This window comes from Prionailurus bengalensis, chromosome B4, assembly GCF_016509475.1.
Source record: "Prionailurus bengalensis isolate Pbe53 chromosome B4, Fcat_Pben_1.1_paternal_pri, whole genome shotgun sequence".
In the NCBI taxonomy this organism is placed as follows: Eukaryota; Metazoa; Chordata; class Mammalia; order Carnivora; family Felidae; genus Prionailurus; species Prionailurus bengalensis.
The window spans coordinates 498,230-525,336 of NC_057358.1; the positions used below are offsets into that span (position 1 = coordinate 498,230).

The window sequence follows — 27,107 nt, forward strand, 5'->3', positions numbered from 1 at the left end:
GGTCATGTTTTCCTATTTCCTCACATGTCCAGAAGTTTTTGGTAGAACAATGGAGCCTGTGGATAACACTTCATGAAGATGAGGTTCTCTGCTGAGGACTGATTTTTGTGCCAGCACTCAATTAAGCTGGCCAGACTCAGGTTCTAGACTATGGCCCCACCACTAGCAGCTGGAACCCATGCAGAGTGGAATTCAAGGCCCCACAGGCACCCACAGTCCAGGGTTTGCCACAAACCTGAATGGAGTTTACACCCAGATTTGGGGGCCCCCTGCTTTGTGCCTCTTCCTCTCCCAAAATTTTCCCTCATCTCCAGCTGTTCTGAAAGTCCCGAATTCTTTTTTCCGACACATTAAGCTAGTAACTCAATGGCTTTCGGCTTGGGTTTTAGAAGTCCCAGACTATGCAAACGGGGAGAATCTTCAAGGCAAAAGCCAAATAAATAAGAATCTCACACGGCGCCACACCCTTCTTTCAAGTGGTCCTTCCATATTTAGCCAAGGTTTGGGAGTTGCTCTCCAGTTCAAGTAATTATTAATATTGTGTCAAGTGGTTATTGTAATATGTGGAAAGGCTGGTCTCATACCAGCTCCAGAACCAGATCCTACATTCCTTAAGAATTTAAGAGGACTGTCCAAGTCAAGTAAAATATAAGTTCAAACCTACTTGGGACACCTGGGTGGCTCAGTCAGTTAAGCATCTGACTCTTGATCTCAGCTCAGGTCATGATCTCACAGTTTGTGAGACTGAGCCCCATGTTGAGCTCTGGGCCAACAGTGCAGAGCCTGCTTGGGATTCTCTCTCTCCCTCTTCCCCTGCTTGTGCACCCTCACTCTCTTTCTCCCTCCCTCCCTCCCTCTCTTTCTCTCTCAAAAATAATTAAATAAACATTAAAAAAAAACTCTACTCAGTTGAGACTGAGTTAAGGGACAACTCTTACCTAAATTAAACCCTTCATAAAGTGACTTTTTAAAAATTTTTTTTTCTCAACATTTTTATCTATTTTTGGGACAGAGAGAGACAGAGCATGAACGGGGGAGGGGCAGAGAGAGAGGGAGACACAGAATCGGAAACAGGCTCCAGGCTCCGAGCCATCAGCCCAGAAACTGACGCGGGGCTCGAACTCACGGACCGCGAGATCGTGACCTGGCTGAAGTCGGACGCTTAACCGGCTGCGCCACCCAGGCGCCCCATAAAGTGACTTTTTAAAAATTTGTGACATTAAAAAAAAAAAAAAAAAAAACCAGGGGCGCCTGGGTGGCTCAGTCGGTTAAGCGTCTGACTTCAGCTCAGGTCATGATCTCTCGCTTTGTGAGTTTGAGCCCCACGTTGGGCTCTGGGCTGACAGTCTGAAGCCTGCTTCGGATTCTGTGTCTCCCTCTCTCTCTGCCCCTCCCCTATTCATGCTCTGTGTCTCTCTGTCTCAAAAACAAATAAACGTTAAAAAAAAAAAAAAACTTTAAAAAAAATACTAGAATCAACTGAAAACACCCAAGGCTTACAGGGAACACCACCACTTGGCCATATGCTTCCTAAAAGAAAATTAGTCGAAACAAGTGACTCCCAAAATTTCAAGTCAAAGGCACAAATTATGTGTTTTTTTGTGGTTGTTATTCTTCATATGACAACGTTAAGTTATACCATCGAGGCAGTTACTAAAACTGCAGGCTACCTGCACACCGTCACTGTGGCTCCACAGCTCAGCTCACCGCTTTAAGAAAAATACTTTAGTTTTCTGATTGCAAGTTAAACTTAAGGAAAACAAATTTTGTTCAAGAATCCGTTTGAGTGATTCAGTTTTTTACACAGAGTTTCTTCCTCTAATTAGTAAACAGTCAACAAAATGCAAATCCAGCTAACAGCTACTCAATGAACTTCTCACAAGTATCTGCGATGCGCTCACCTGGAATCAGCAACGAGCAAGGGGAGATGCAGCCTCACTACTCTTAGTTTCTGGCAGCTTCTGGCACTACCAGCAATTCCCGTTTGTTAAGGAAGTCAGCACACACACTAACTTGGGGCAAATCGTCAACCTCTGTGGACCTACGCGCAACACAGTTCTATTTAATGATCTATTCAAGTCTCCTTTTCAAAAAGGCAACTCTGTTCTCTTTTTGCCATAGCAGGGGTTTAGAGAAATTGACAGTGTGTTTGTAAAATTTCCATGGAAGTGCAATCAAATTTGGGGAGCCAAACAGACGGCATCTATTGCACAGAGCCTGTGAGCTCATAGGTGGTGGGCAGGGATCTTGTCCCCCAGGTTCTGCTGCCTGGAGAGGCGTCTGTTCATCTGCCCGGTGCCTGTGGAAGGTGGCCAATGAAAGCAACAAATCCTCCCTCTCCTGTTTCTTCTGTCTCACATTACGAACAGGGATGCACACCTGACTAGCAAAACTCCCTTCCTGGACTGAACTGACCAATTCAAGCTACTTCAGATTCACCTCCTAATCTTTCTTTAGTGTATTCCTCCAAAAGGCCCAATTTTTAGGAAAGTAACCAAAACAAAAGCCACAACCCTGAAACCCACTCTTGCTCTACCGAGAGAGAGAGAATGTGTACCTGGGGTTGCCATGGGACACCAAAAGCCCCACAGCATGCAAACGGAACACATACATCCACACAACCTCTAGTGCACGAACCCCCCTCCTCAATGCCCTGAGTTGTGCTTAAACAACTGACCTCTTGTGCTTAACATAAAACCACCTCCACCACCACAATGGATATCCAGCATGTCGTAGAAGTTTTACAAAGTTTTAGATCCTTTTTATATATGGTCGTCTTTTTGCCTCAAAGTTGGTATGCTTTTCATTTTCTCCTCATTTCCTATCTGACCGTGATTTGGCCAATATAATTAAAATTCTTGTGTTTAAAGTTATCTTACTTTTAAACAATTAAATGAACCATACCAAGATATTAACAGTAGTCATTTAAGAATGATGAAATTATAGGGGTACCTGGGTGGTGCAGCTGCTCAAGCCATCGACTCTTGGCTTCGGCTCAGGTCGCAATCTCACAGTTCGTGGGTTCGAGCCCTGTTGGGCTCTGTGCTAACAGTGTGGAGCCTGCTTGGGATTCTCTCTCACTCTCTGCTGCTTGTGCACACACGCATGCTCTCTCAAAATAAACATTTTTTTAAAAAAAAAAAATAAGGACATTATAACGTATTGACTTTTGTTCATCCTTTTTGACGTTTACTAAGTTTTTTGCTTTGAGGATACGTTACTTTGAAAACCCAAAAATATACTTTTAATATAAAATGATTTTAGTGAAGATGGACAGGTACGTTTTAAATAAACTGTGTATAGAGGCACCTGGGTGCTCAGGTGGCTGAGCCTCAGGTCATGATCTAGCGGTCCGTGGGTTCGAGCCCCTCGTCGGGCTCTGTGCTGACGGCTCGGAGGCTAGAGCCTGCTTCAGATTCTGTTTCTCCCTCTCTTTCTGCCCCTCCCTGGCTCATACCCGCTCTCTCTCAAAAATAAACATTAAAAAAATTTTTTTAATAAACTGTGTATCTTTCCCATAAAAGTAAAAGACTTTTTAAAAATTGCTCATGCTACACATGAGTCTGCTAAGTTTTTTCACAAAATTGAGAGAAAATAGAAAAGTAGAATACTCCTCGTCACCTAGAGACCAGCACGCCCAGCCAGGGGCTGCTCTTCTGGCCTATGCCCCAGAATGAAAACAAGAGTTTACCTACAGTTGACCAGGAGTAAGAAAGAAATGTTTGCTGTAAGTCATGAAGATGTTGTTCGTTTACAGCAAAACTGAACAATACATACAAGTGAGTAAACTTCAGGCTATTTTCAAAGAGGCAACTCTATGCTTTATTTTAATGACAAAAGATGGCATAATCAATACCCAAAAATACCTATCCGGAGCACTCAGAAGGTTCCATCAGACTTCGTATCGAATAATGATGTCAGGTAAAATAACGGGATGATCCCTTCCCAAGATGCACTGCGGTGTTAGCACCCAGACCCCTGGGAGAGGCATGCTAATCCGATCAAAACAAAACAAGGACAATATGTGGAAAGACACGAGCTCCCCTGTAGCTGAAGATGAGCTTCCTGAGGATGTGAGGTACTGATGGCAAGTAGCGTTCCCTGCCCTGTAAGAATAAGATCTCTAGATCAAAATTTCCCTGTGTGTTAAGGTGTTGTCCCATTCTAACCCCCTAGTGTCCTCGACCGCTAACTCAGATGCTAAACTGCTAACCCTCCACAGAGTGACCAGCTCTTTTGGAAAAATGCTTTGAAATACGGTGAGTTGTGGGGGACAGACTGACCCACGTCACCGTGCCTCTCCGGGGCCTCCTGACCTTCCTTCTCCCTTTTCCCTCCATGGGGCCGGGGTCCTCACAGAAGACAAGGGACAAATCCTCCTCCTTTGTGGGCCAGCACCAGTGGGCACCTCTGGGAAGCCCTGGGCAGTTCCGAGGGCCCTTGGACACAGGACGGGGGCACACTAGGTGCACAGAAGATGGGAGAGGGGTATTTGCTGAGAAGAAGTTCATAGTTCTTAGCCTAAAACCCAGACCAATCCTACGAGAGCTCACAAAACTAAAACCTTTTAGAAAAATACAGGTAGGTAGGTGGCCACACAACCAATCTCCCCTCGAAAGCCCAACGTCTCCTAAAACGAGACTACGAAGTCCAGCAGCTACGACGCGCAGGAGACCCATTACAGCCTTCAATCGAGTGTTGCTGAACCTTCACCACAAAGGTCCTGGACATCGTTTTCACCCAGCCACGTGATCCAGACACGAGGCGTTGGCCCGGGCGGCGGAACGTGCCAGGTACAAGTGAGCAACGGCAGAGTGAAGAGTGTAGCAGGCAGCAGCGACAACAGCGGACCACACTGGGCGGGCTCAGCCCCAGCGAGGGGCCCAAATACAGGCACCGAGAGATCAGAACACGCACCGGGAGAAAACCATCTGGCTCTAGAGCTGTACTCTTACTTTCACAGGTCAGAGAACGGTTATCTTCTACAATTTCTAAGGATCAAAGGAGACGGGTACCCAAAACAGGTCAAAGATACTCCAGGCTGCTCGCAGAGAGGCCAGGAAGTGGCACTCTGTCATCTCACGTAAGGTGAACACGGTTTCAGTTCGGGATTCCAAGTCGGTAATAGCTTGCTGACCGCTGGTGGTTTCCACCTCGTCCCTGCACACCAAGAACGTGAATTCTCAAAGCAGCACTGTCACAGTGCTGGCGTTTCTGCAAGCCACATGTCACAGGGCCCCGCGACAGACAGCAGGAAGAGACACAGGCACGAATACAGGCTCCCTGCGCCCACCCTGCACATGGCCTGCGGACAGTACCCTGCTCTCCCTGCAGCTGCTAGAATGCTCTCGAAGGTCACAGGGCCTTTCTCTTCACAAGAGAAAAGCCTCTTCCAAAGTTTCAGGGAGATCCTTGAACAGGAACATCTCAAACAGAAAATTCCACCTGCCCTTTGGTTTCCTGCACTAAGTAGTCCATTTGTTTGCCTAAAAGAAAGTCCTATCTCGCAATATGGCGAACAACGGGGTATTTGGAAAATAACAGTACAAGCGATCAGAACAACACCTTTACCCCTCAGAGGGAGGGCATATCTATGTACACCCGGGAGTTTAAATCTTAAGAAAAACTGACACGTGGCCCCTTCACTTCTCCGTCCTGAAGCTGAAAACCACTGCCCATCTCCTGGAGCTCCCACTGGTCACGGAGTCCTCAGTGTCCTACCGTCAGTAACACGCACATGGGCGCTGAGAGCGCGGCTGCCCAACTTCACACCAACAGCGAATTAAGCCACGAGAAAGCCTCTGCAACAATGCTGTTTCACAAAAACGGGGCAGTGAAGGCCATGGTTCTAGAACCTGACTACCTGGATTCCTCTAGAGGAGTGTGGGCACATGATTTACCCATCCAGGCCTCAGTTTCCCTATGTGCACCTACGTACAGGGGTGGCTCGGAGAACGAATGAGTCAGGGTCCCGAAAGCCTCGGGGCAGAGCGTGGCCTGCAGTAAGGGTGACACCTGTGCCACGCCCCCATCTCTCAACCCGCTACTGCTCAGGATTAACGTCAGCCCGAGCGAGGACAGCCAAGCACTGGAGATACCAAACCTGCGCCGAGAGCCAAGAGGGGCAAGCTTGCCTGTACTCTGACCACTGTCCTGCTACCCTGTCCTCACAGCCAGCAGCCGTCCCGGTGCATCTCTTTCACGGCTGCCCTACTTGTTCGTTGGGTAGAACGCGCACCCAGAGGCAGGGGTGCGGCACACTGAGTGAAAATGAAGAGTGAAAGCAAGAACACGGGGACGGTAGGCAGAGCGCGTTTCCAGCGGGGGTGTCCATCAGAGCAGCAGGAAGGGTCATCCCCGGGGCACGTCCACTCCTCCTCTCCCTGAGCTGCAGCTCCGTGAAGATAGGAAGTCCCAGAACACATGGGGTGGGGACGGACGGCTCGTGGAAGGGGGCTCTGGTCCAACAGCTGCCCGTTCAACGATTATTCATTGAAACTCTCCTGGGTCACTACTCGCACTTTTGTCTGTAGAACCGTTTCCAAGGAAGAAAGAACAATGTCACTATTCAGCCAGTAAGTGAACATGTACCAAATGCTTTCACTGTGCTAGGCCCTGCTCTAGACATAAATTCTCTTTATTCATTATAAACTCATCCCCATGTTTAGCACTTTGAACTAATGCTTTTGTCCTTAGTGAATGACACGGGAGATAAAATTTTATAACAGCTATAAACTACCCAGGAAAGACACCAAAAGTTAGTCAGAAAAACAAAGGCCAATAACCTTGTTCATACAAAACGAGGCAGTGACACTCTGGAATCGTGTGATAGATTCCATGAGTCCCATAAAAAGCATCTAAAGCCGTGTGTGGTATGACGCACGTGCTCGAATAAACGTGGACTGTCGGGATCAGGACTACTCGGAGAAAACACCACGTGTTGCTGTGTGCTAGAGGCCCTGGTTGAACACCGATGCGTGCCAGGTGTTGCGACTGTTCCGCATTTTCTAGAATTTCAAAACACGGAACTGTGCACGATTAGTCTTTGTATCTGGCTTCCTTCTATCAGCAAAATGCGGAGACCCATCCAGCACATCCACCATGGCTCATCTGTCCTTATTACCTCTTGCCTGGCCCTGGCCCTCTGCTTTCACACATAAATTCCAGCCAGTTTGTCTCTGTAGAGGCCCCTGTGGGAATCTTTATTAGAACTGAATATAGGAGAACTGACACCTCTACAGGATCACGATTCCTGGGCCCTTATAGCGGGGCACCCATTCATTTAGCTTCTTTCACCACTTCTATATACAATTTTATGATTTTCACCATAAAAGTCTTACACGTCTTCTGTTTCAATTTTCATTAGGTTCTTTATAAGTTGCTTTTTGTTTTTTAGTTTATGGAATCTTCACATTACTTATTGGGAAAAATTTTTAAGAAAACTAAGAAACAAGATCACCAGGAAACAACGGAAATATTCAACAGAATTAAAAGCTCCATTTAATTTTAACTTCTTTTCTTTTTAGAGAGAGCACATGGGCAGAGTAGGGGAGGGAGGGAGGGAGAGGGAGAGGGAGAGGGAGAGAGAGAGAGAGAGAGAGAGAGAGAGAGAGAGAGAGAGAGAGAATCCCAAGCAGGCTCCATGCCCAGCACAGAGCCTGTGACCTGAGCCAAAATTAAGAGTGGGACACTCAACTGACTGAGCCAACCAGGCACCGTTAATTTTTACATTTTAAAATCTACTGTACATACAACTAAAAAAAATTGTTTAATGTTTATTCATTTTTGAGACAGAGAGACAGAGCATGAGTGGGGGGGGGGAGGGGGGAGGGGAGAAAGAGAGAGAGAGACAACAGAATCTGAAGCAGGTTCCAGGCTCTGAGCTGTCAGCACAGAGCCTGATGTGGGGCTTGAACTCACAAACCATGAGATCATGACCTGAAGTCGGACACTTAACCAAATGAGCCACCCAGATGTCCCTGTACATACAATTTTTTAAATCACATTTTGACACTTAAGTATGTAGACATAGGGTTTTTGTTTGTTCAGGGTATATTAATCCATTTGCTAAACACTCATTATTTCTAATAGCCTGGATATTACTTTGGAATTTTTAAGTAGATAACATCGTCCAATTTTCCTTTCCCATCACTGTCAGCATCCATTATTGACACATTATTCTGTCCTAGAATGAACTGGGAAGGGTCCGTCTCTCCTCTTTCCACTCTCTAAAACTACAGAGAATCAGACTGGTTAATTGCTTGATAGTGGTATATAACTTAAATACAAAGCCTTCTGAGCCTGCTGTGTTCTTTGTGAAAAAGTTTCTAGATACTCTTTCCTTTTAGTTATGGCCATAGGACTACTCAAGGTTTCCACTTCTTCATAGGATTTTATATTAGGAATTTGTCCATTTAAGTTTCGAACTTACTGTCCTATAGTTACACTATCCTATCTTGTTTTCTCCAATATATCTGTAGTAACATGTCCCATTTTTAATTCCTTATACCATTCACTTGTTTCATATTTCTGACTGCAGATTCTCCAACATTATTAGTATTTTCCAAAAATAACTTTCATCTTTGTTGATCCTCTAAATGCTATCATTATCCTTTCATTTTTTTTTAACAGATTTTTATTTTTAGGGAAATTTTAGATTTAGGGAAAAACTGAGTGGGAAGTACAGCATGTTCCAATTATCCCCCTCACCTCTGCACACACTTACCCCCCTACACTGATGTATTACTTTAGTACAACTAATGAGACAATATTGGTACATTAACTAAAGTCCATAGTTTACGTTAGGGTTCAATCTTGGTGCTGTACATTCTTTGTGTTTTGATGAATGCAGAAGGACATGAATACACAGTCACAGTGTTATATTGAATAGATTCACTGCCTAAAAATCCTCTGTGCTCTACCTGTTCATCCCTTCCTTCCCGAGCACCTGGAAACTGATCTTTTTGCTGACTCCACAGTTCTGTCTTTTCCAGAATGTCATGTATTTGGCACCATAGAGTCTTTTCAAATTGGCTTCTTATATTCTGTAACATGCATTTACAGTTTCTTCATGTCTTTTCAAGGCTTGATAATTTCATTTTAGCACTAAATATTCTATGCTAATGGATTACCACAATATATTTATCCATTCATTTGGGTTTTAATTTTTAACTTTTTAAAAATGTTTTTATTTATTCTTGAGACAGAGAGCGAGCATGAGCAGGGGAGGGGCAGAGAGAGAGGGAGGCACAGAATCTGAAGCAGGCTCCAGGCTCCGAGCCATCAGCACAGAGCCCGACGCGGGGCTCAAACTCACAGACTGTGAGATCATGACCTGAGCCAAAGTTGGACGCTCAACCGACTGAGCCACCCAGGTGCCCCTCCAGTCATGCACTGTTTTTATTTTCTTTAATTTTTTTACTGTTTATTTTTGAGAGGCAGAGAGACAGAGTATGAGCAGGGTAGGAGGGAGAGAGAAAGGGGGACACAGAATCCAAAACAGGCTCCAGGCTCCAAGCCGTTAGCACAGAGCCCGACGCAGGGCTCAAACCCACAAATCGTGAGATCATGACCTGAACCGAAGTCGGAATCTTAACCGACTGAGCCACCTAGGCACCCTGATCCATTCATTTGTTAAAGGACATCTTGGTGCTTTTAAGTTTAGGCAATGAATGAATAAAGCTGCTATAAACATTCATATGCAAGTTTCTCTATGGATTTATTTCCAACACATTTGGGTAAATACCAAGGAATATGATTGCTAGATCATATGGTACTGGTAGGTTCTGTTTTGTAAGAAACTAGCAAACGTTATTCCCAAGTGGCTGTACCAGTCCACATTCCCAGCAGTAATGAGAGTTCCTGTGGCTTCACATCCTTGCCTGCATTTGATGCTGTCAGGGTCCTGGATTTTTGTCGTTCTAATAGTGGTATCTCATGATTACTTTAATTTGCAATTCTCTAATGATAATGACACTCAGCATCTTTTCTTTTGTGTATTTGCCATCTGTATGCCTTCTTTGGTAAAGTGTCAGTTCAGATTTTTCCCCCACTTCTTAATGGGTTGTTTTCCTACTCAGGGTCTGAAAAGTTTTTTGTATATCCTGGACACCAGGGCTTTTTTTTTTTTTTTTAATCAGAAATGTGTTTTGCAAAGATTTTTCTCCCAGTCTATGGTTTGCCTTTTCATTCTGTCTTTTGCAAGGCAGAAATCTCTAATTTTATGGAAGCCCAACTTATCAAATTTCTTTGTCTCTCACAGATTATGCTTTTGGCATTGTACTTAAAAAGTCATCACCAAACCCAAAGTTTATATTTTTATATTTTATATTATATATACATTTTTCATATATTATATATATATATTTTACATATATATATATATATTTCCCCTATATTATCTTCCAACAATTTTATAGTTGTTGGTTTTATTTGGGTCTATGATGCATTCTGAGTTAATTTTTCCAATGGTATGTATTGAAAAGACTATCATTTCTCTACTGAATTGTCTTTGTGTCTTTGTTAAATATTGACCATATCTGTGTGGGTCTGTTCTGGACTATCTATTATGATACACTGATTTACATGTCTATTATTACACCAATACCTCTATCTGTACTATCACTAATTTTATAGTAAGTCTTGAAGTCAATTAACATCAGTCCTCAACTTTGTTCCTCTTTGTTGTTGTTGACTATTATTTAGGGTCTTCTGCCTTTCCATGTAAACTTTAGAATTGACTTGTTGATATTCACAAAATAACTTGCTGGGATTTGGGCCAGAACTGTACTGAATCTATGCATCAAATTGGGTAGAATTGACATCTTGATAATATTGAATCTTCCTATCCACGTACATGGAATCTCTCTCCGTTTATTTAGTTAGGATTTCTTTTATCACTTCTATCATTTTCCTCATATAGGCCCCATACATTTTTAAATTCCATCCAAGTATTTTATTTTGGGGGGGCTGATGTAAATGACATTGCCTTTGAATTTCAAATTCCGATTATTTGTTGCTGATATGTAAGAAAGCGATTGGTTTCTGTATGTTAACCTTATATCCTGCAACTTTGTTGTAATCACTTATTACTTCCAGATTTATTCTTGATTCTTGGGATATACTTTTGATTCCCTTTTACTGTCCTATTGGCATTAGCTAGGACTTCCAGGACAATATTGAAAAGGAACAGCGAGAGGGGACATCCTTGCCTTGCTCCTGACTTGGTGATAAATCACTTAGTATGATGTTAACTGTAATTTTTTTTAGATGTTCTTTATCAAATTGAGGAGGGTCCCCTGAGTTCCTAGTTTGCAGGGAGTTTTTAATAATGAACGGTTGTTAGATTTTGTCAAATGCTTTTTCTGTATCTATTGGTAGAGTCATATGGGTTGTTGTCCTTAGTTTGCTGATGTGATGAATTACGTTAATTTATTTCCAAACATTAAATCAGCCTTGCATACCTGAATAAATCCCACTTGGTAATGGTATATAGTTTTTATACATTATTGCATTTTATTTGCTGTTTTGTTGCAGAAATTTATATATTCATGAGAGACAGCCTGCAGTTTTCCTTTCCAGGAGAGATACTAACCTGTAGTTTCCCTTTCTTGTAATGCTTTTTGGTATCAGGTTAAATGCTGGTCTCACAGAACGATAAGGAAGCATTCCCTCTACTTTTATCTATAGGAACTGAATGTAAAAATGGATACAATCTCTTCCTCAGATGTTTGGTAGAATTCACTAGTAACCCATCTGAGCCTGGTGCTTTGCTTTGGAAATTAATTACTGATTTTTTAAATAGACACAGCCTTATTCAGATTGTCCATTTCTTCTCATGTGACTGTTGACAGATTGTGTATTTCAAGGAATGGGTCCATTTCACCTACATAATCAAATCTGTGGACATAGGGTTGCTCATAATATTCCTTCATCATCCTTTATTGTCCTTTATTCCTACTATAAGTAGTAATAATCAATTTTTCATTTCTGGTATTAGTAATTTTTATCTTCTCTAGTTCTTTTTAGTTAACCTAATTTATTTTTATTGATCTTTTCAAAGAACCAGTTTTTGTCTTCTTTGATTTTCTTGCTTTTCAATTGCATTATCTCTTAAGTTTTACTATTTTTCTTTTTTTTTAATGTTTATTTCTGAGACAGAGAGAGACAGAGCATGAGCAGGGGAGGGGCAGAGAGAGAGGGAGACACAGAATCAGAAGCAGGCTCCAGGCTCTGAGCTGTCAGCACAGAGCCCGACGTGGGGCTCGAACTCACGGACTGTGAGATCATGAGTTTTGTTGCATCCCGCAAATTTTGATCACTTTTATTTTCTCTTTTTTAGTTCAAAGTATTTTACAAATTTCTTAGGCTTCTTTGATCTGTGTATTATTCAGAAAAGTGCTGTCTACTCTCCAAGAAAGTGGGAGTTCTCCAGTTATGGGTCAGAAATTTTTAGGATAAGTCCACTGTGGTCTGCGAGAATATTTTTATTCCTGTTCCCTTCCATTTAAGGTGTGTGGTATGGCCCAGAACGTGGTCTATTTTGGTGACTGTTCCGTGTGAGCTTGGGGATGCGTACTCTGCTGTTGTTGCATGGAACACACTCCAAACTTCAATCAAATGCAGCTGATCCCACTGAACTCTTCAGTTCAACCATGTCCTCACTGAACTGCTGCCTGTTGGGTCTGTCCACCCAGATACAGAGATGCTGAAGTCTTCACTGTAGCCATGGGTTTGTCTATTTATGCCTGCAGACTTATGGTTCCTGCCTCATGTATCGTGATATTTTAGTAAGGCAGGTATACATTAAGAACTATGTCTTCTTAGAGAATCAACTCCTTTATCACATGTAATCCCTGATAACTTTTCTTGCTCTTAAGTCGGCTCCATAAGAAAATGTAGCTATTCCAGCTTTTTTAAAAATTAGTGTTAGCATGCGGAGCACCTGGGTTGCTCAGTCAGTTGGGTGTCCAACCTCGGCTCAGGTCACGATCTCACATCTCGTGAGTTTGAGCCCCGCGTTGGGCTCTGTGCTGACAGCTCAGAGCCTGGAGCCTGCTTCGGATTCCTTGTCTCCCTCTCTCTCTCTGCCCCTCCCCCACTCGTACTCTCTCAAAAATAAACAAATATTAAAAAAATATCAGTGTTAGCATGGTGTATCTTTCTCCGTGTCCTCACTTCTAACCTAGTCTTTATATTTAAAGGGCATTTCTTATAGACCACATACAGTGGGTTTGTCTACTCTGAAGGTGTAAGTGGAGCAGGTAGGTCAATGACATTTACAGCGATTTGTATGTCTGGGTTACTGTTTAACAGGTTGTTACTCTTACCTATTTATTGCACTTATTCTTTGTCTTCGACTTTTTTTCTGCCCTTTCCAGTTTTAATTGAATGTTGTCTATGATCTGACTTTTACTCCTCTCTGGGCACATCAATTATACTTCATTTTTTTTTTTTACTTTATTACGTAGTTGCCCTTAAATTCACAGTATGCATTTATAAATAACCCAAGTCCACTTTCAAATAGCACTGTAAGACTTCAAGGGTAGCACAGATGTTTTATAACAGAGTACTCTCAATTCCTCCCTCCTGCCTCCTATAACACCACTACCATTCATGTCACTCATGCATTTGCACCCAGTACATTGTTCCTATTATTACTCTGAACAAACCTTAATCTGTAAGATTAAGATGTATAAAAATAACAGATTCTATTTCATCTTCACGTAACCCTTCTCTAACATTCTTCCTTTATGTAGATCTGAATTTCTGACCCCACCGCTTGCGGTCTACTGATGAGCCCATTCATCATCTGTGTTACAGTTGTCTCTGATTTCTAGAATTGCCCTTCCGTTCTTTCCAGGTTGTCCATCTCTCTGCTTCCAAGGCCCACCCCTAGTTCTCCCTGTGACTTCATTTTGCTGACAGACCGAACAGGGGGTGCTGGTTTCCCATTTGCTAAGCTTCTTTCTTGTACAGATCCGTGTGAAGTGTCCATGCTGCCATGGAAGCCGAAACTATCTCCTCCACTCCATTTTACTCTGTTATTTCTCATTTCTCCGGGACTTACTCAATCTTCCTTTTCCAACTTAACTTAAATCCTTATTTCTTCACTTTCCAGGATTTCATATTACCTAATGTAAATATTTTAGGCTATCAATTTCTAGGTAACACTTCGCTGTACCCGACAAATTTTGACTATTCTTTCACCTGAACTACAATAGCCTCTTAACGTCTCCCTGCTTTCAGACAGGAACCCACCCCACTTCAACCAACCTATCCCACACTACCTGCTACACACGGACATTTCCAACATGCAAATCTGACTGTCATTTTCTGTTTAAATGACTAGGCCCAGACATCAAAAATGAGTTCGTTTTCATTAGTTTTGGACAAATAGGCCTTTATGGTCTGTCTTCAACCACATCCTCCATCTTCCAAGTCTCTCACAGCCGTGGTTCTAGCGTGGCTCCGTGGGATGACACCTTCTGCTGTGGCAGTTTTCTACGCCTGCACTGCCCGGTACAGCAGCCGCCGGTCTTAAATACGGCTGGCGAGGCGGAAGAACAGAATTTTAATTTTAATTAACTTAAATGTAAGAGGTCCCATGTGGGTACTGGCCACCACACTGTGTGGTGCAGTTGGACACAGCTGGGCCTGTCTTTCACGGGGAACACCGAACCAGGTATGCGGTCTGATTTAGTGGCTTCTACTCTTACTCTGCTGTGCAAAATATGTTCTGATTTTACTAAATAATGAAAAAACTTATTTCAGACAGAATCGGATCTCAGAGTCAGGAAGCATGTTAAAATCAGTGAATTCAAGCTGACTAGAGAAGGAAGACCTTCTCCATGCAGGAAATTAAACTGTAATGTCAAGGAAGGACTCACTACGGGGTAAACACACTCTGTGGAAGCAAATACAGCGTGTTCTGTGTTCTTGGCTCACCGACAGCGCACAGCAAAAGCGCAGCACGCGAAACTGTCTGCACACGTGCTGAACGGGTGCCAGGACACCAGCAACTGATCACTGGAGTAAGTCAGACTGTAAACCGTCAGCAGCGCAGAGCCAGCCTCGGGAAGGGGTTCGCACGTGGAAGTTTGTAGTTCATATCCTCTCTCAAGTTTGAAAGAGGAATTTCATTTTTACCACATAGCAGTGGTTCTCAAACTCCTAGACCCAAAGGACGTTTTTTAAACTGTTAAAAAGGGGCGAAAACATTTTAAAAGCTTTTGTTTATAGGACTGACGTCTTGATGTTTACTGTATTAGAAAGTAAACTGAAAAACTTTTTAAAATGTGAGATTTCACAATCACCATCTGCACCAACTGTCAGAACGCAGCACGTGTCCGGCAGCCTCAGGAAAATCCACGTACGACCAGGAGGGGATGGGTTTGGACACAGCAGATCATGTGACAGTGTTACTCTGGCAACAGTCTGACCTCACAGATGTCCCTGGAGGGTGGGGGTCCCCCTGGGTCCCTGGACCTGTCTCAGTCTGCTGCGCAGGAGGGAGACAGGGCTCTGTGGTGTTCCACCCGGAGTGAGTGTCGGGCCCCTGGAAGGCAACCTCTCTGGTCCAGGCACACATATGAACTGGGATGTGCTTTTTAAAGCTGTGTGTCAGCTCACCAAGAGACAAAACCATCGTTTTAAACATACTATAGTAGGAAACTGTATGCTCCATGTTTATTTTAAGGTATCCTAGTTGGTCCTGGTAGGAATAGAAACAACACAAATCTTCAAGTTTTTTCTAGGACTCCTGGTTGGGGGAAAAGGGTGTAAAAAAACAGCTAAACTCCCTTTAAGCTCCAACCTAGACTTATTCAGTAAAAGTAACAGAGTTCCTAATACAGAGTTTGACATTTTCTAGGTACTCAGGAAATGCCTGTTTGTTCATTCATGCATTCACTTTCCAAATCTAATTTAAGTTTCCAAATAAAGTTATTTTAAAAAGAGAAAGGTACACACTACTATAAAGAATTCCAGTAGGACTTCATTACAATGAAGACCATGGGTTTGGAAATGAAATGGAAAAGTATAGCCAAGAGAGTTTAAATTTGAGGCTCTATGGTTGACTGGATTGAGTGTTAATTAGGGCAATTATCAACGAGATAATAGAATTACTTCTTGGTTGACGTCATTTGATCACTAAAGCATCCAAAGTACCTCTGCTGCAAACTGAGTGGTCTAAGAATTTTAGAAAACAAAATCTCCTGAGGGCCACAAAACTTTTTCTTTTGAGTCTCTTAAATCTTCCATGCTGGCTCAGGAAAAAACAAACCAGAAAATCCTGACACCTGTACACTGGCCATAGACTACAATAAGCTCTTAAAGTTTCACATCATATTTTAAAAAATGATATGTGAATATATACTGTAAGAGAAAGTAACTTACAGTGTATTAGTGAAATGTCTAAATTAAGAAAACTCATGACTAGTCTATTTTAACAACAGGAAATAGCAGAGAATAAGGTCATGAGTGAGACCATCAAATGGGCTGAATCGTGACCCACGAGCCCTCACGAGCACTCCTCCAGGGTGGCCACCACGAGACACTGGGGAGGTGCTCTGTGTGGGTCATAGGAGATGACAGTCCTGATGAAACCCCGCTGAGATTCACAAGCACATGCGAAGAGCTTCTGGACAGGTTTCCCCTATACGTAAATTAAGCAGTTATTATTTACTCAAAATTGACAGTAGTATGAATTTTAAAAAATTAGAAGTCTATACGGAATAACATTTTCATAGTATTCTTTACACAGTAAGTGAACAGCAGGACAAATCCCACCATGTTTAACTTACAAAAACCTTAATCCTCTAAAGAGGAACTGGAGACCATCACCCACACAGCTGGAGGGCACCAGTCACCAGGAATGCCCACCTCACGTGCCCCCATGCTGATTCAGCCTCAAGCTCCTGTTGCCGTCACCTTCTAAACAGACGTCAGATCTCACTGGCATGGATGCCTCTCCTAAACATGCATCAATCTCAGAGTTTTTCCAATTCCTCTACGTGCAATCCATAGGCCATAAAGCTGCCAAAGTCCTTCCCAAACCCTAAATGCTCTCCTCTTGTGCCTTTGCATAAAATCTTCAAGGAGTACCCTGTCATCTTCAATATAACGTCTAAGTTCTCAGGCACAGTACACAACAGATCTTAAAATCTGGCCATGCCACCTAACTTCTTGCTTTTCCCCAAATGTGCTATGCTCCTTCACCTTCCTTCCTTCCAGAACTATCAACTAGGCACCATTTTCGATGCTTGCCATACAGGAATAAACAAGAAAGACCCTGGTCTTTGTGAGCCTTACATTCCCACGGTAGACAGACAGGTGGATAAATTGGTATACGGATTACTAACATAGGTGGCAAAATGACAGATAGATGGACAGATGACAGGCAGGTAGGCAGGAAGACAGATGGCTGATAGTGCTGGGGTTGGTAACTCAATGGACACACATGAAATCAGGAGGGAAAGGGTAGGGACTACACACAAGGTGATACCGTGTCCTACCATTTTAACAGGGTGGTCAGGGAATGCCTCACAAAAGCAGTAACCCTTGAGCACAGATCGGATGGAAAGGTAACAAGCAATGTATATACATGAGAGAACGTTCTAGGCAGCAGGAGCAGGGAGCGAAAGGCCCCATAGCAATCAGGTGCTCAAGAAACATCCAGAAGCCAGCAGAGCTGTGGGCAGAAGATGATATGAAAGACCAGGGAATAACGGGAACCCAGACCACACAGACGGTAGATGCGAGTCTTACTCTCAGACCGACGGAAGCTACAGGAATACAGAGCAGAGGAGTGTCACCAGCTAACACTAGGTCACTGGTCCAGGTCTTCCCTTGGACTGTGAGCAACTCTGCCCAAAGCAGGCTGGGCTCATCCCCGAGTCTGGGTTCTAACTGGAAAGGGCAGACACCAAGCACAGCAGGTGTTACACCACCTCATGGGGATGCGGTCTGATGTGAGCAGAGATTCCGAAGGAGGGCTCCAGGTGGCCCGGATGGAGACAGGTGCAGTTTCCTCCACTACCACCCTCCACCCACGCTTCCCTCCCACATCTACTCCACTCTCCCTACACAGGCTCATGGAAATGCACCTGAGGCCAAGGCAGCTCCTGAGGCCAAGGCAGCACCGTTTCCTACTTTGTCAACCTGTCTCAACGACAGAGGTTTTCTTTTCTCTTTGAAAAGAAAAACAATGAGGCAAGCAGCACCTCGCCTGTCTCCTACAATAGCCAGGAGGATTAGCAAAATATACCTTAGCAGATGCCAGGTAAACTTAGGGTTATCTTCCCCACCCCTCCTCATTAGGAAACAGAGGTAACACAGGAAATAGACTGTGCTATGTCTTAATTTCCAATTAAAAAAAAATTTAACACAGAAAATTAGAGCCTGGAGGACAAGACAAGTTGCAGTCTTCTATGTGGTAAGAAGCCAGGTAACAGACCAGACAAAGCTAGACTTGCATCGTTTTGACGAGCTATTCACTGGGCTATCGTTAACAATCACATACCTCCCTGAACTTCTAGTTTCTCATCTAGAAGATGGAAAAAAGAACACTTAACTAGTCTCTGTGAGAACTGAAGATACCGGTGATAGTAAACGTGTGTCTACATGTACATGTCTACACATCCGCATGTGTCTGTGCGTGTCGGTGTCCACATGTGTCTACATGTGTGTGTCTGTGTACAGATCTACGCATATGTGTGTCTATGGGTCTACATATGCACCTGTGTGTATCTGTGTGTGTACCTATGTGGTTACGTTTGTGGGTCTACATGTGTGCTGCGTACCTATGTGTCTACATGCGTCTGTGTTTACACGTGTATCTACATATGAATTTACTTTGTGGGGTTATATGTACATTGGTGTGTGTATGAGTGTGTGTCTATGTATGTACCTGTGTCCACTGCACGTACGTGTGACTTTGTATGCATCTATATGTGTCAGTACTTGTGTGTCTACTGTACATGTGACTGTGTCTACGTGGGTGTCTATACCTGTGAGTCTCCCCTATATGTGACTATGTGTATGTTTATGTGAACCTACTTGTGTTTACTGTACGCATGACTTGAGTTGTATACACACGTACAATACTAACGTAGTAGCATTAAGACAGTGAGGTAGCTGAAGCATTTCACAGAAAGCTGACGGCCCGTGTGTGCCTGCCTCCACCCTCCCGGCTATCTGAAAGAGGCCTGGGACACCAGAATGAGGATGGGTTCCTGACACATGCTGGCTGTTCACACATCTCTGGAAAACAGAAGGTGGGGTTGAGAACCAGCTCCCGCTTCATTCCATCCCCACATCCAGGCGTCCTGGGGGTGTGTGGCAAAGGGGCGGCCCTCAGCATTGGCTGCCTCTCAAGCCCATCTTCCGCAGATGATGGCCAGTGATACCCTAAGATCTGCCCTACCTCTTCCTCCCTCCTGGGAAGGAGCACAGCCAAGATGTCAGGGAGACAGCTCCGTACAGGAAAGGGTGGGGGGTGAGGGTTCGTCCTGCCACCCCCACTGCTGGGAGGAGGCGTGAAACAGAACCGAGAGCCTTATGTGGCCGACCAGCCCAGCCCTAGGGTGAACTGCCCGAGCTGCCTCGTGCCGTATCCTCGGATTCCTTGTCTGCAACATGAAGGCGCAATAAGTCAGTCACCTGTTGGTTATAAAAACCACAGGAGACGGAGCCTGTGAAAGCGCTCTGCTAAATAGAAAGTAAAGCAGAAACATGATCTTTTAACTGCTGTCATTAGCAATCCACATGTGGCCTGAACAATGATACTTACTGACAATTTTCCTTAAAAACTATAGTGAGGGAAGCAGGAAAAAGCAACTGGAGTGTAGCTGTCAGGAAAAAAATCTCTCAAAACATAATTAAAAAACTCATCACTGTGCAAGTTTCCTGATGCTAAATTAATGAAAGAAATGCGAGCCAGCCAAACCCAGGTGATGGCTCCAACAGAACGGAATTACTAAGACGCAGCACCATAAAACACAAAAGAAATAACAGAGAACATAGAAAAGTTTAAGAATTTTCTTTTTTGAAAACTACTTTTTTGAAAAACAAACCCTGAGGTTAAAATGAAAAATTATACTAGGAACCGAGATAATAAAAACCAAACTGCAAAATTTGTCTCCCGGGAGATTACTGTTCAATTGTCACTAATTTCTAAATAGCAGACAGTATCTATAAGAATGTGAAAAGAGTCACTGTTTACTGAGTTTTAATGTGTACCCCTGAGGGTATATTTGTTTATGAGGTAGAATGTCACCAGCTATGATCACACAACCAACCAAAGGACATTCAAACACACCGCACCTCTGCCTCATCACCACACAGCTGCTGCAGACATGCACCCACCCACCCATCCATTTCAGCATCACATCACAGACTAGGGGGTCAGTGACCTCACGGCCGCACGGTGCCTTACCCGACCGATAGCGCTCATCTCGTGACCCTGAGGACCTTCGGCGGTGATAGCGAGTGGAAGAGGCAGGAGTGACTGGAGCCCGGCGCTCAGGAGGCAAAGCTTGATCCACCCCTGGGTTAAGGAAAACAGCAAAGTAAGATAAGGCTTTACTTGGTAGCCAGAGTTCATCCACTTTGCAGAGTAAATCATTCGGAAGAATAAAGCCCTGACTCACTGCATGCCTACAGCCAAGCTAGAGCTCACAAGGGCATGGCCGGGGTGGGGAAGGTTGGGGACAACGGACAGGAAAGGGAGAAGTGTCCTGGGCAGGGGCAGGCTCATACCCTGACACTACGGCCTTCAGACACCAGCACAGCCTCCCTTACAGCACAAATGTCTACTAGGTCATGTGAAGAGACTCAAGTCTCTAGAACATGGGTAAGAAAACTAGAGCCCAACAAATCAAGTTGTGATTTTCTTTATGTAAGACACATACGGGAAGGGTTATATTAATTCTCAAGGAAATATAAAATCACATTTATCATTAAGTTACCTATGAAATAAATTTTATAGGGTATCAACACCACAATTCAGGTACCAGGATTGAGCATAAATTTTCATCTTTGCTCATTCAAAATTTCTAACTCTGAAACCTTATTCCATTTGATGTGAATAGCTGAAAATTTTTTATTTCAATATGGCTTTGATGAATTTCCTAAAATGATAAAATGGTCAGATAAAAATGACTTGATAGGTATCTGTCAAAAGCTGACCTAAATCTGGCAACCATGATACCTGTTGGACTTCGGAACTAGAGCAGCAAGAAGCACAGTCTAGATAAAAGTAAGTAAGTTGACGGGAAATATTTCATCATTACAGTTCAGAGGTAAAGACACTCTGAGCACTGCGCAAACAGTAATTGTTGCTTCTTCAGAAAAGGACCAGGCAAAACCTGGCAGAGAAAGTAAACCAGAGACAGCAGCTTTATCAGAAACTATTTATGGTCTTGCACGATGGCTCTGCGAGAGTTATTTCCATCAGGGATTTAATACTTCTCTCATGCTGGTGATTTCTGCACCCCAATTCTTTTTTCTTGAAGTAGGATCTACACCCAATGTGAGGCTTGAACTCACAACCCTGATATCAAGACTTGCACACCCCTCTACACCTTAATTCCTGGTGGCATGTTTGTGGTAGATGACAGGTTAGGTTAACCTCACTACGGACTAACTGTACTCGGTGAACTGCGTAAGCACCCCAGCCCACAGTCGCCTGGTGAGGTTCTGTGAGCTCCTCGTCTAGCAGGCGTATTGACACTTCTTGACGACACAACAGTTCACGGCTACCAAACCTCATCCAGTTGTAGTCTACAAATCATCTTTTGAAAAAAACTACTCTGGATTCTCATTAAAGCGATACACAGAATTTATGACATCAAGGAGTACTATTAAGTCATAATGAAAATTGGTCACTTGGCATTTACATCCATATTTATAAGCATCGATTTAACAATCCCTCTTAATTACCCATTTTAGACAATACATGACTTCTTCACACCAGTGTAGCCGTCACTACACCATTATTAGGATCATGAGTCAGTAGTGTGCTGCAAATACCCTTCTAATCTTACGTGCTTTTATTATTCTGTGGTTAATATCTATCTTTGGGCTCCATCATCTTGGTTTTCAATGTACTTGTTAAATCCTTCAAAATATCCCAACAGAAATGAAAAAAATCTTTCCAATGCATTCCTCACTGTGGGCAATCACTGATAACCTGGTAACAGTCTTAGTTTGATTTTCTTTTTCGTTAGAGACCCTCCTGGTGGATCCCCTCCTGTTCTAACCCCAGCTGGCTGGTCCACACCTGCTGCATAACCACCAGGGAGCACTCCTGCCTCCAGAACTTGCTTTCGCCTAGACTAAGCAAGATCATGTATAAATTTGAAATCTTGAAAATGTGTATAAATAGATTTATTTAAAAATTACGTGGGAGCGCCTGGGTGGCTCAGTCGGTTAAGCCTCCAACTTCAGCTCAGGTCATGATCTTGTGGTTCTTGAATTCAGGCCCCACATCAGGCTCTGTGCTGACAGCTGAGAGTCTGGAGCCTGCTTCAGATTCCTTGTCTCCCTCTCTTTCTGCCTCTCCAACCCCCCTCCCCCCCGGCCCGCTCACATTCTCTCTCTCTCTCAAAAAATTTAAAAAAAAAATTTTAAGTTATATGCATTCATTACCTCTCAAGTATTGTTCTTAAGTTACATGTTATTCTGATGGTATATTCTTTACAAAAAATCTGTTTTTTTCTTTTCTCCTCTACTTCCACAATTTTTTCTTTCCTGCCACCAAAGGAGTTGCAAGCCTGTGTCTTCTGTGGTGAGGTTATCACCGTATCTACCTGCAGCAGATCTTTTATCTGAGCTGTTCCATTTACCCAAAGAAGAGCCCTCCCCCCGTGCCCCGTCTTGTGAGACACCTGTCAACACAGAAGCATTTGTCATTTGGGGCTGAAGCGGTCCTCACCCTCCAGGGCACATGCTCCAGTTCGGCACTGCCTGGTACCCCAACTCCAGAGGTTCTCACTTCCATTTCTCCAGAGAACGAACATCTCTGGGGGAGTGGGGAAGACGTGGACCACCTGGTTCCAAGGCACTAAGCCTACCCCCTCCCCCCCCATGGTGCCCATGAAACCAGCGCCGTCACTTGTCACTTCCTCCCCCCTGCTGAACTGGGCACCCTCGTCATCAACCCCAGAGATCATAAAACCCTGTCATGGACTCTCCCACTCTTTCGTCCTGTGGATGACACTTCATCCGTTTACAGACATCTTAGTGCAGTTCCAGGAAGCAGAGCTAAATGTGCATATTCAAGCTGCTGAGGTCAAACAGTGCCTGGTTTATGCATATATCCAAGTCTGGTGTTCAATTTCAGCCATGCCACAGACCTAGTGCATTCAAACACGCTTCCTGGAATTAACTTTCACCCCGCTCGGGTCCCCAGGTGGCCACGTACTTCTGGGAAATGCAGTCACGGGACACAGACCAGTGCCCGCCTGTCCACAGAGGTGCACATCTGTCTTCAACCAATTTCGCATGCAAACACTGTGCACGTTTACAGGCTTCACAGGCTGAAGTTCACAGCTTACAGCACAAGTTTTAAGAGGAATGAGTTATTTTGATAAAAGAAAAACAGCTTCAACAGGTCACTGGCAACAGAGCATTTAAAACAAACTAAAATATTAGCGTAGCATGTGCATACCCACCATTAATTTTAATCTGACCTCACTGCGAATGAAATCTGAAGTACCGTCAAGGTATGTTCTGACGGGAAGAAGCCATCAGTCAAATCTGCAACTGAAGTCAGAATTTCCAACGTGTCACCACAGGAGGACCCAGAGGTAGTAACTGAGGGTCCTTCCTGTTGAATTCCATAAAGTGAGTACACGAATCATTACTCAAACACACAGAGCTCAGCACACAGCTAGCCGAGGGCCCATGTTCACACCACAACTGGAAACCAGCTCTCAGGAAAAGCACAGACCAACCAGAATGCCTACAACAGCATGCATGACTCGGATCTGAGAGACGTCACTGGAAGGTGAGCCGTCTCATGGGAGGTGGGGTAACCCTCCAGAAACACACAAATCTCGGTGGGGGGGGGGGAGTGAAAACATGACAGGGATGGAGAGGAGCTATCTCCCAGGCACTTACTAAGCATCAGGTCCCACGTAAACTGAGGGAAAGAGCACCAGAGACAACATCCTCTCGGATACCCATCACTGTGACCCTGGGCCTCAGTTTCCCATCTGTACACAGCCACGACACTTTCAAGTAGCACGTGAATGTTCTCGGGTAGCTGCCCCTTCCCTTGAGATGGGCACCCCCCCACACCAGGGATCTCGCTCTCCCTCTCGCTCTCCCTCTCTCTCTCTTCCTCTCGAGATCCACCCCGCCAGCACACCAGGCTCACAACAACGCTCTGCTCTGGTGGCTGGGTCCTCGTGGCAGAGGCCGTGTGCTGCTTGGTGCTGCACTCTTGATACAATGGCCATTTGTCACACGGCTGAATCTAGCTGGTACCTTGAAGCCACCAAGAAGTGCCTTCATGATCTCACTGCCAGACTACTCGTCCACCAGTGATCTTCTCAGGACACAGTGCTGCCCAGGAGTTAAATCCAGGCCGCTGAGAGCTATGAGGTCATCTGACAACAATGTGGTCTTCGTCTTCTTACTCAGGAGGCTGTGGTCAGGAGCTAGGATGTCTGTGGGCTCCTCTCCTCCCTGGGCCAAATGGCCCCTGGCCCGCAGGAGGGGCTCAGTGATGTTCCTGAACCAACATGGGATGTTTTCACAGCACGTGCGGGTCCTCACAAGGCTCCTGCAAGGCTTCCGTTCAGCCATGACCATGAGATTCCGGTTTTCCTCGAGAGTTGCAAAGGGACACCAAGTACGACTCATCAGAGGAAGGAACCCCAGTAGCCTAAGGGGGGAGGAGAGGGGCGGCCAGGATGGGAGAGAGGGACCCGGCCTCCAGGCCCCTGACCTTCAGCCACGCCACTTCCAACACATGATGAACAAAGGACTCACTGAAGAAAATTCATGACAATGCAGTTCTGTCATGCCAACAACCCACCAATTCCAGACCCTCAAACACACCCAGTGAATTCATCATCACTACAGGCAACCAGACACCAGAAACCACAACAATTCCCACAGTAACCCGGAAATATGGCCATCAGGGCTCCAGCACTCTGACGCACCATGTGCCACGGGCCAGGAGACCTGTGGTGTAGACAACACGGGGTCATTCAGGATGGCAAACGTTCCAGAAAACATCAAGACTTTTCTAGACAGCAAGGGAGAGATGACACTGATAAATCTTGGTTTTCAACATATTTTCAAAAGAAATCATGAAAGATACACAGAAGAGGACTTGAAGAAAAACATATATGGGAGTCAAAACCAGAAGACCTTGATCCAGACTCTGGTCTGACTCTTACCACATGCACAACCGGACAAATCCCTCAGCTGCCACCTCAGCTCCCATGTATGTTGGGGTGCAGACATGGACACAGTCACCTGTGACATCCCCCAGGACCCTTGCTGGAACGGACACCTCTCTGGCCCTGTCCCCTGGCAGACAGTGCCTGTGGATCCCAGCACCTAGCAGAGCCCGCCACATCCACGGGGCTCTGACACACACAGATCCTGCTTCAGGAACCTGGTAAAATTGCTGAGGGCTTTTCCAGACTTCAAGTCTGCACCAGAACAATTTCTGGGATGTCCCCTACTCTTCTAGTACCTAATTATACTCTCAAAAAGCAGCACTTACTTCTAAAACAAGTGCAATCAAGCCTTTGCCAGAAAATAACCAGTACAATCATGGCACATATGGGTAAGAAATTTACTACATCTGCTTTGTATTGACTCAGATGAGAACACAGCACAGAAAGACAAATTCTGTCACCTTAACACCTGCCCCAACCATCAGCCCGAGTCTTACGTTTCTGCCACTGTTGTTTCTACCCCTCAAAACAGAAGTCCTTGCCAAAAATCAGTATGAATTTGCTACAATATTCTTGTTGATGTGTTTTAATTTGCTTAGATATCATAATGTGGAAAAGTGCAGAAGATCTGGAACTCTAGGGAGTTTTAAGTGCACCCAAACTCTCGGCCTCTGCCCATCGGGTAAGAGAAGCTCAGGAAGGATGGAGCGTGCAAAGTCAGGAGCAGGGCTTCAAGTATCTTCGTTTCTCAGACACCTCACATGCTCTCTGCAAAAACCCACGCGAGCCAGTTCCAGAGGGGACGCATCTCCAGCTGCCCGGGTGAATGATCAGAGATCCTGCCACCAGCTCTGCTCAAGCTCCAGGGGCGGCTTTGCTGCTGTAACCACTGATAACCGGGGAGGAAAAATCCGGCTGGTAAAACACCACTAAACGTAACGGGAAGCCCATCTGACCAAACCAACGACTGTGTGTGACAAAACAAGAGTACTTCTCAGGCAAAACACAGCAACAAATAGTGTCCCAAGATCAAGATCGTGGATGGCTTCCCCAAGACAGGTAGTTTACCTCTAGTTGAGAGAAACTTATTTCCTACTGCAAGTCAATCTGGAAAGAATTCGTGCTAAGTCAGACAGGCAACCTGATTTAAATACCCTTTTATTCCTCTGGGAGTTGACCCTGCAGCTTACACCCCACCCATCGTCAACAAATGGCACAGCATGACTCAGCTGAGCAGGCCCCCAGGGACAGGCTTGTGCCCCTGAAGCCCAGGTTGGGACAGGCAAACATGGCTTCTGGGCCGAGGGATGCACTTTGGGAGACTCTAACTCCTGTTACAGAAAGACGACCTGGGCCAAATCGTGCACCGGGCACCAGAGAAGCACAGCAGTTGTTCGTGTGAAGAACCAAAACCGGCCGCCCCCAGTCTCAGGGAGACCACAGCACCGGCACACTTGATCCTCTGACTCTGGAACACAATGGCAAAACACTCCGGTCTATATCCTTCAACACAGGACGAGAAAGTTCATCTCCCGTGAGACTATAAATTGCACAATTCACAAGCTGGGAGCTCTGCCCCTTGCAGGAGACTCCTTCACAAACCTGCAGACCCAGCAGACTCCTCATTAGCTGGGTTTCAGATACAGCTGCCTCCACACAGGCCTGTCGTCAGGATGGTGGGTCTGCCGTTGA

The 27,107-nt window shown here is 44.7% G+C and overlaps 1 protein-coding gene across 5 annotated transcripts in view; it reads right to left on the reverse strand.

The window, feature by feature from the left end:
- DIP2C (disco interacting protein 2 homolog C) overlaps positions 1-27,107 on the reverse strand; it is a 416,639-nt gene that overhangs the window by 178,568 nt on the left and 210,964 nt on the right. For all 5 annotated transcript variants that reach the window (XM_043563220.1, XM_043563219.1, XM_043563218.1 and 2 more), the window contains one exon: positions 20,435-20,545. In XM_043563220.1, coding sequence (XP_043419155.1) covers positions 20,435-20,545 — 111 coding nt within the window. The remainder of the gene's footprint in view (positions 1-20,434; positions 20,546-27,107) is intronic.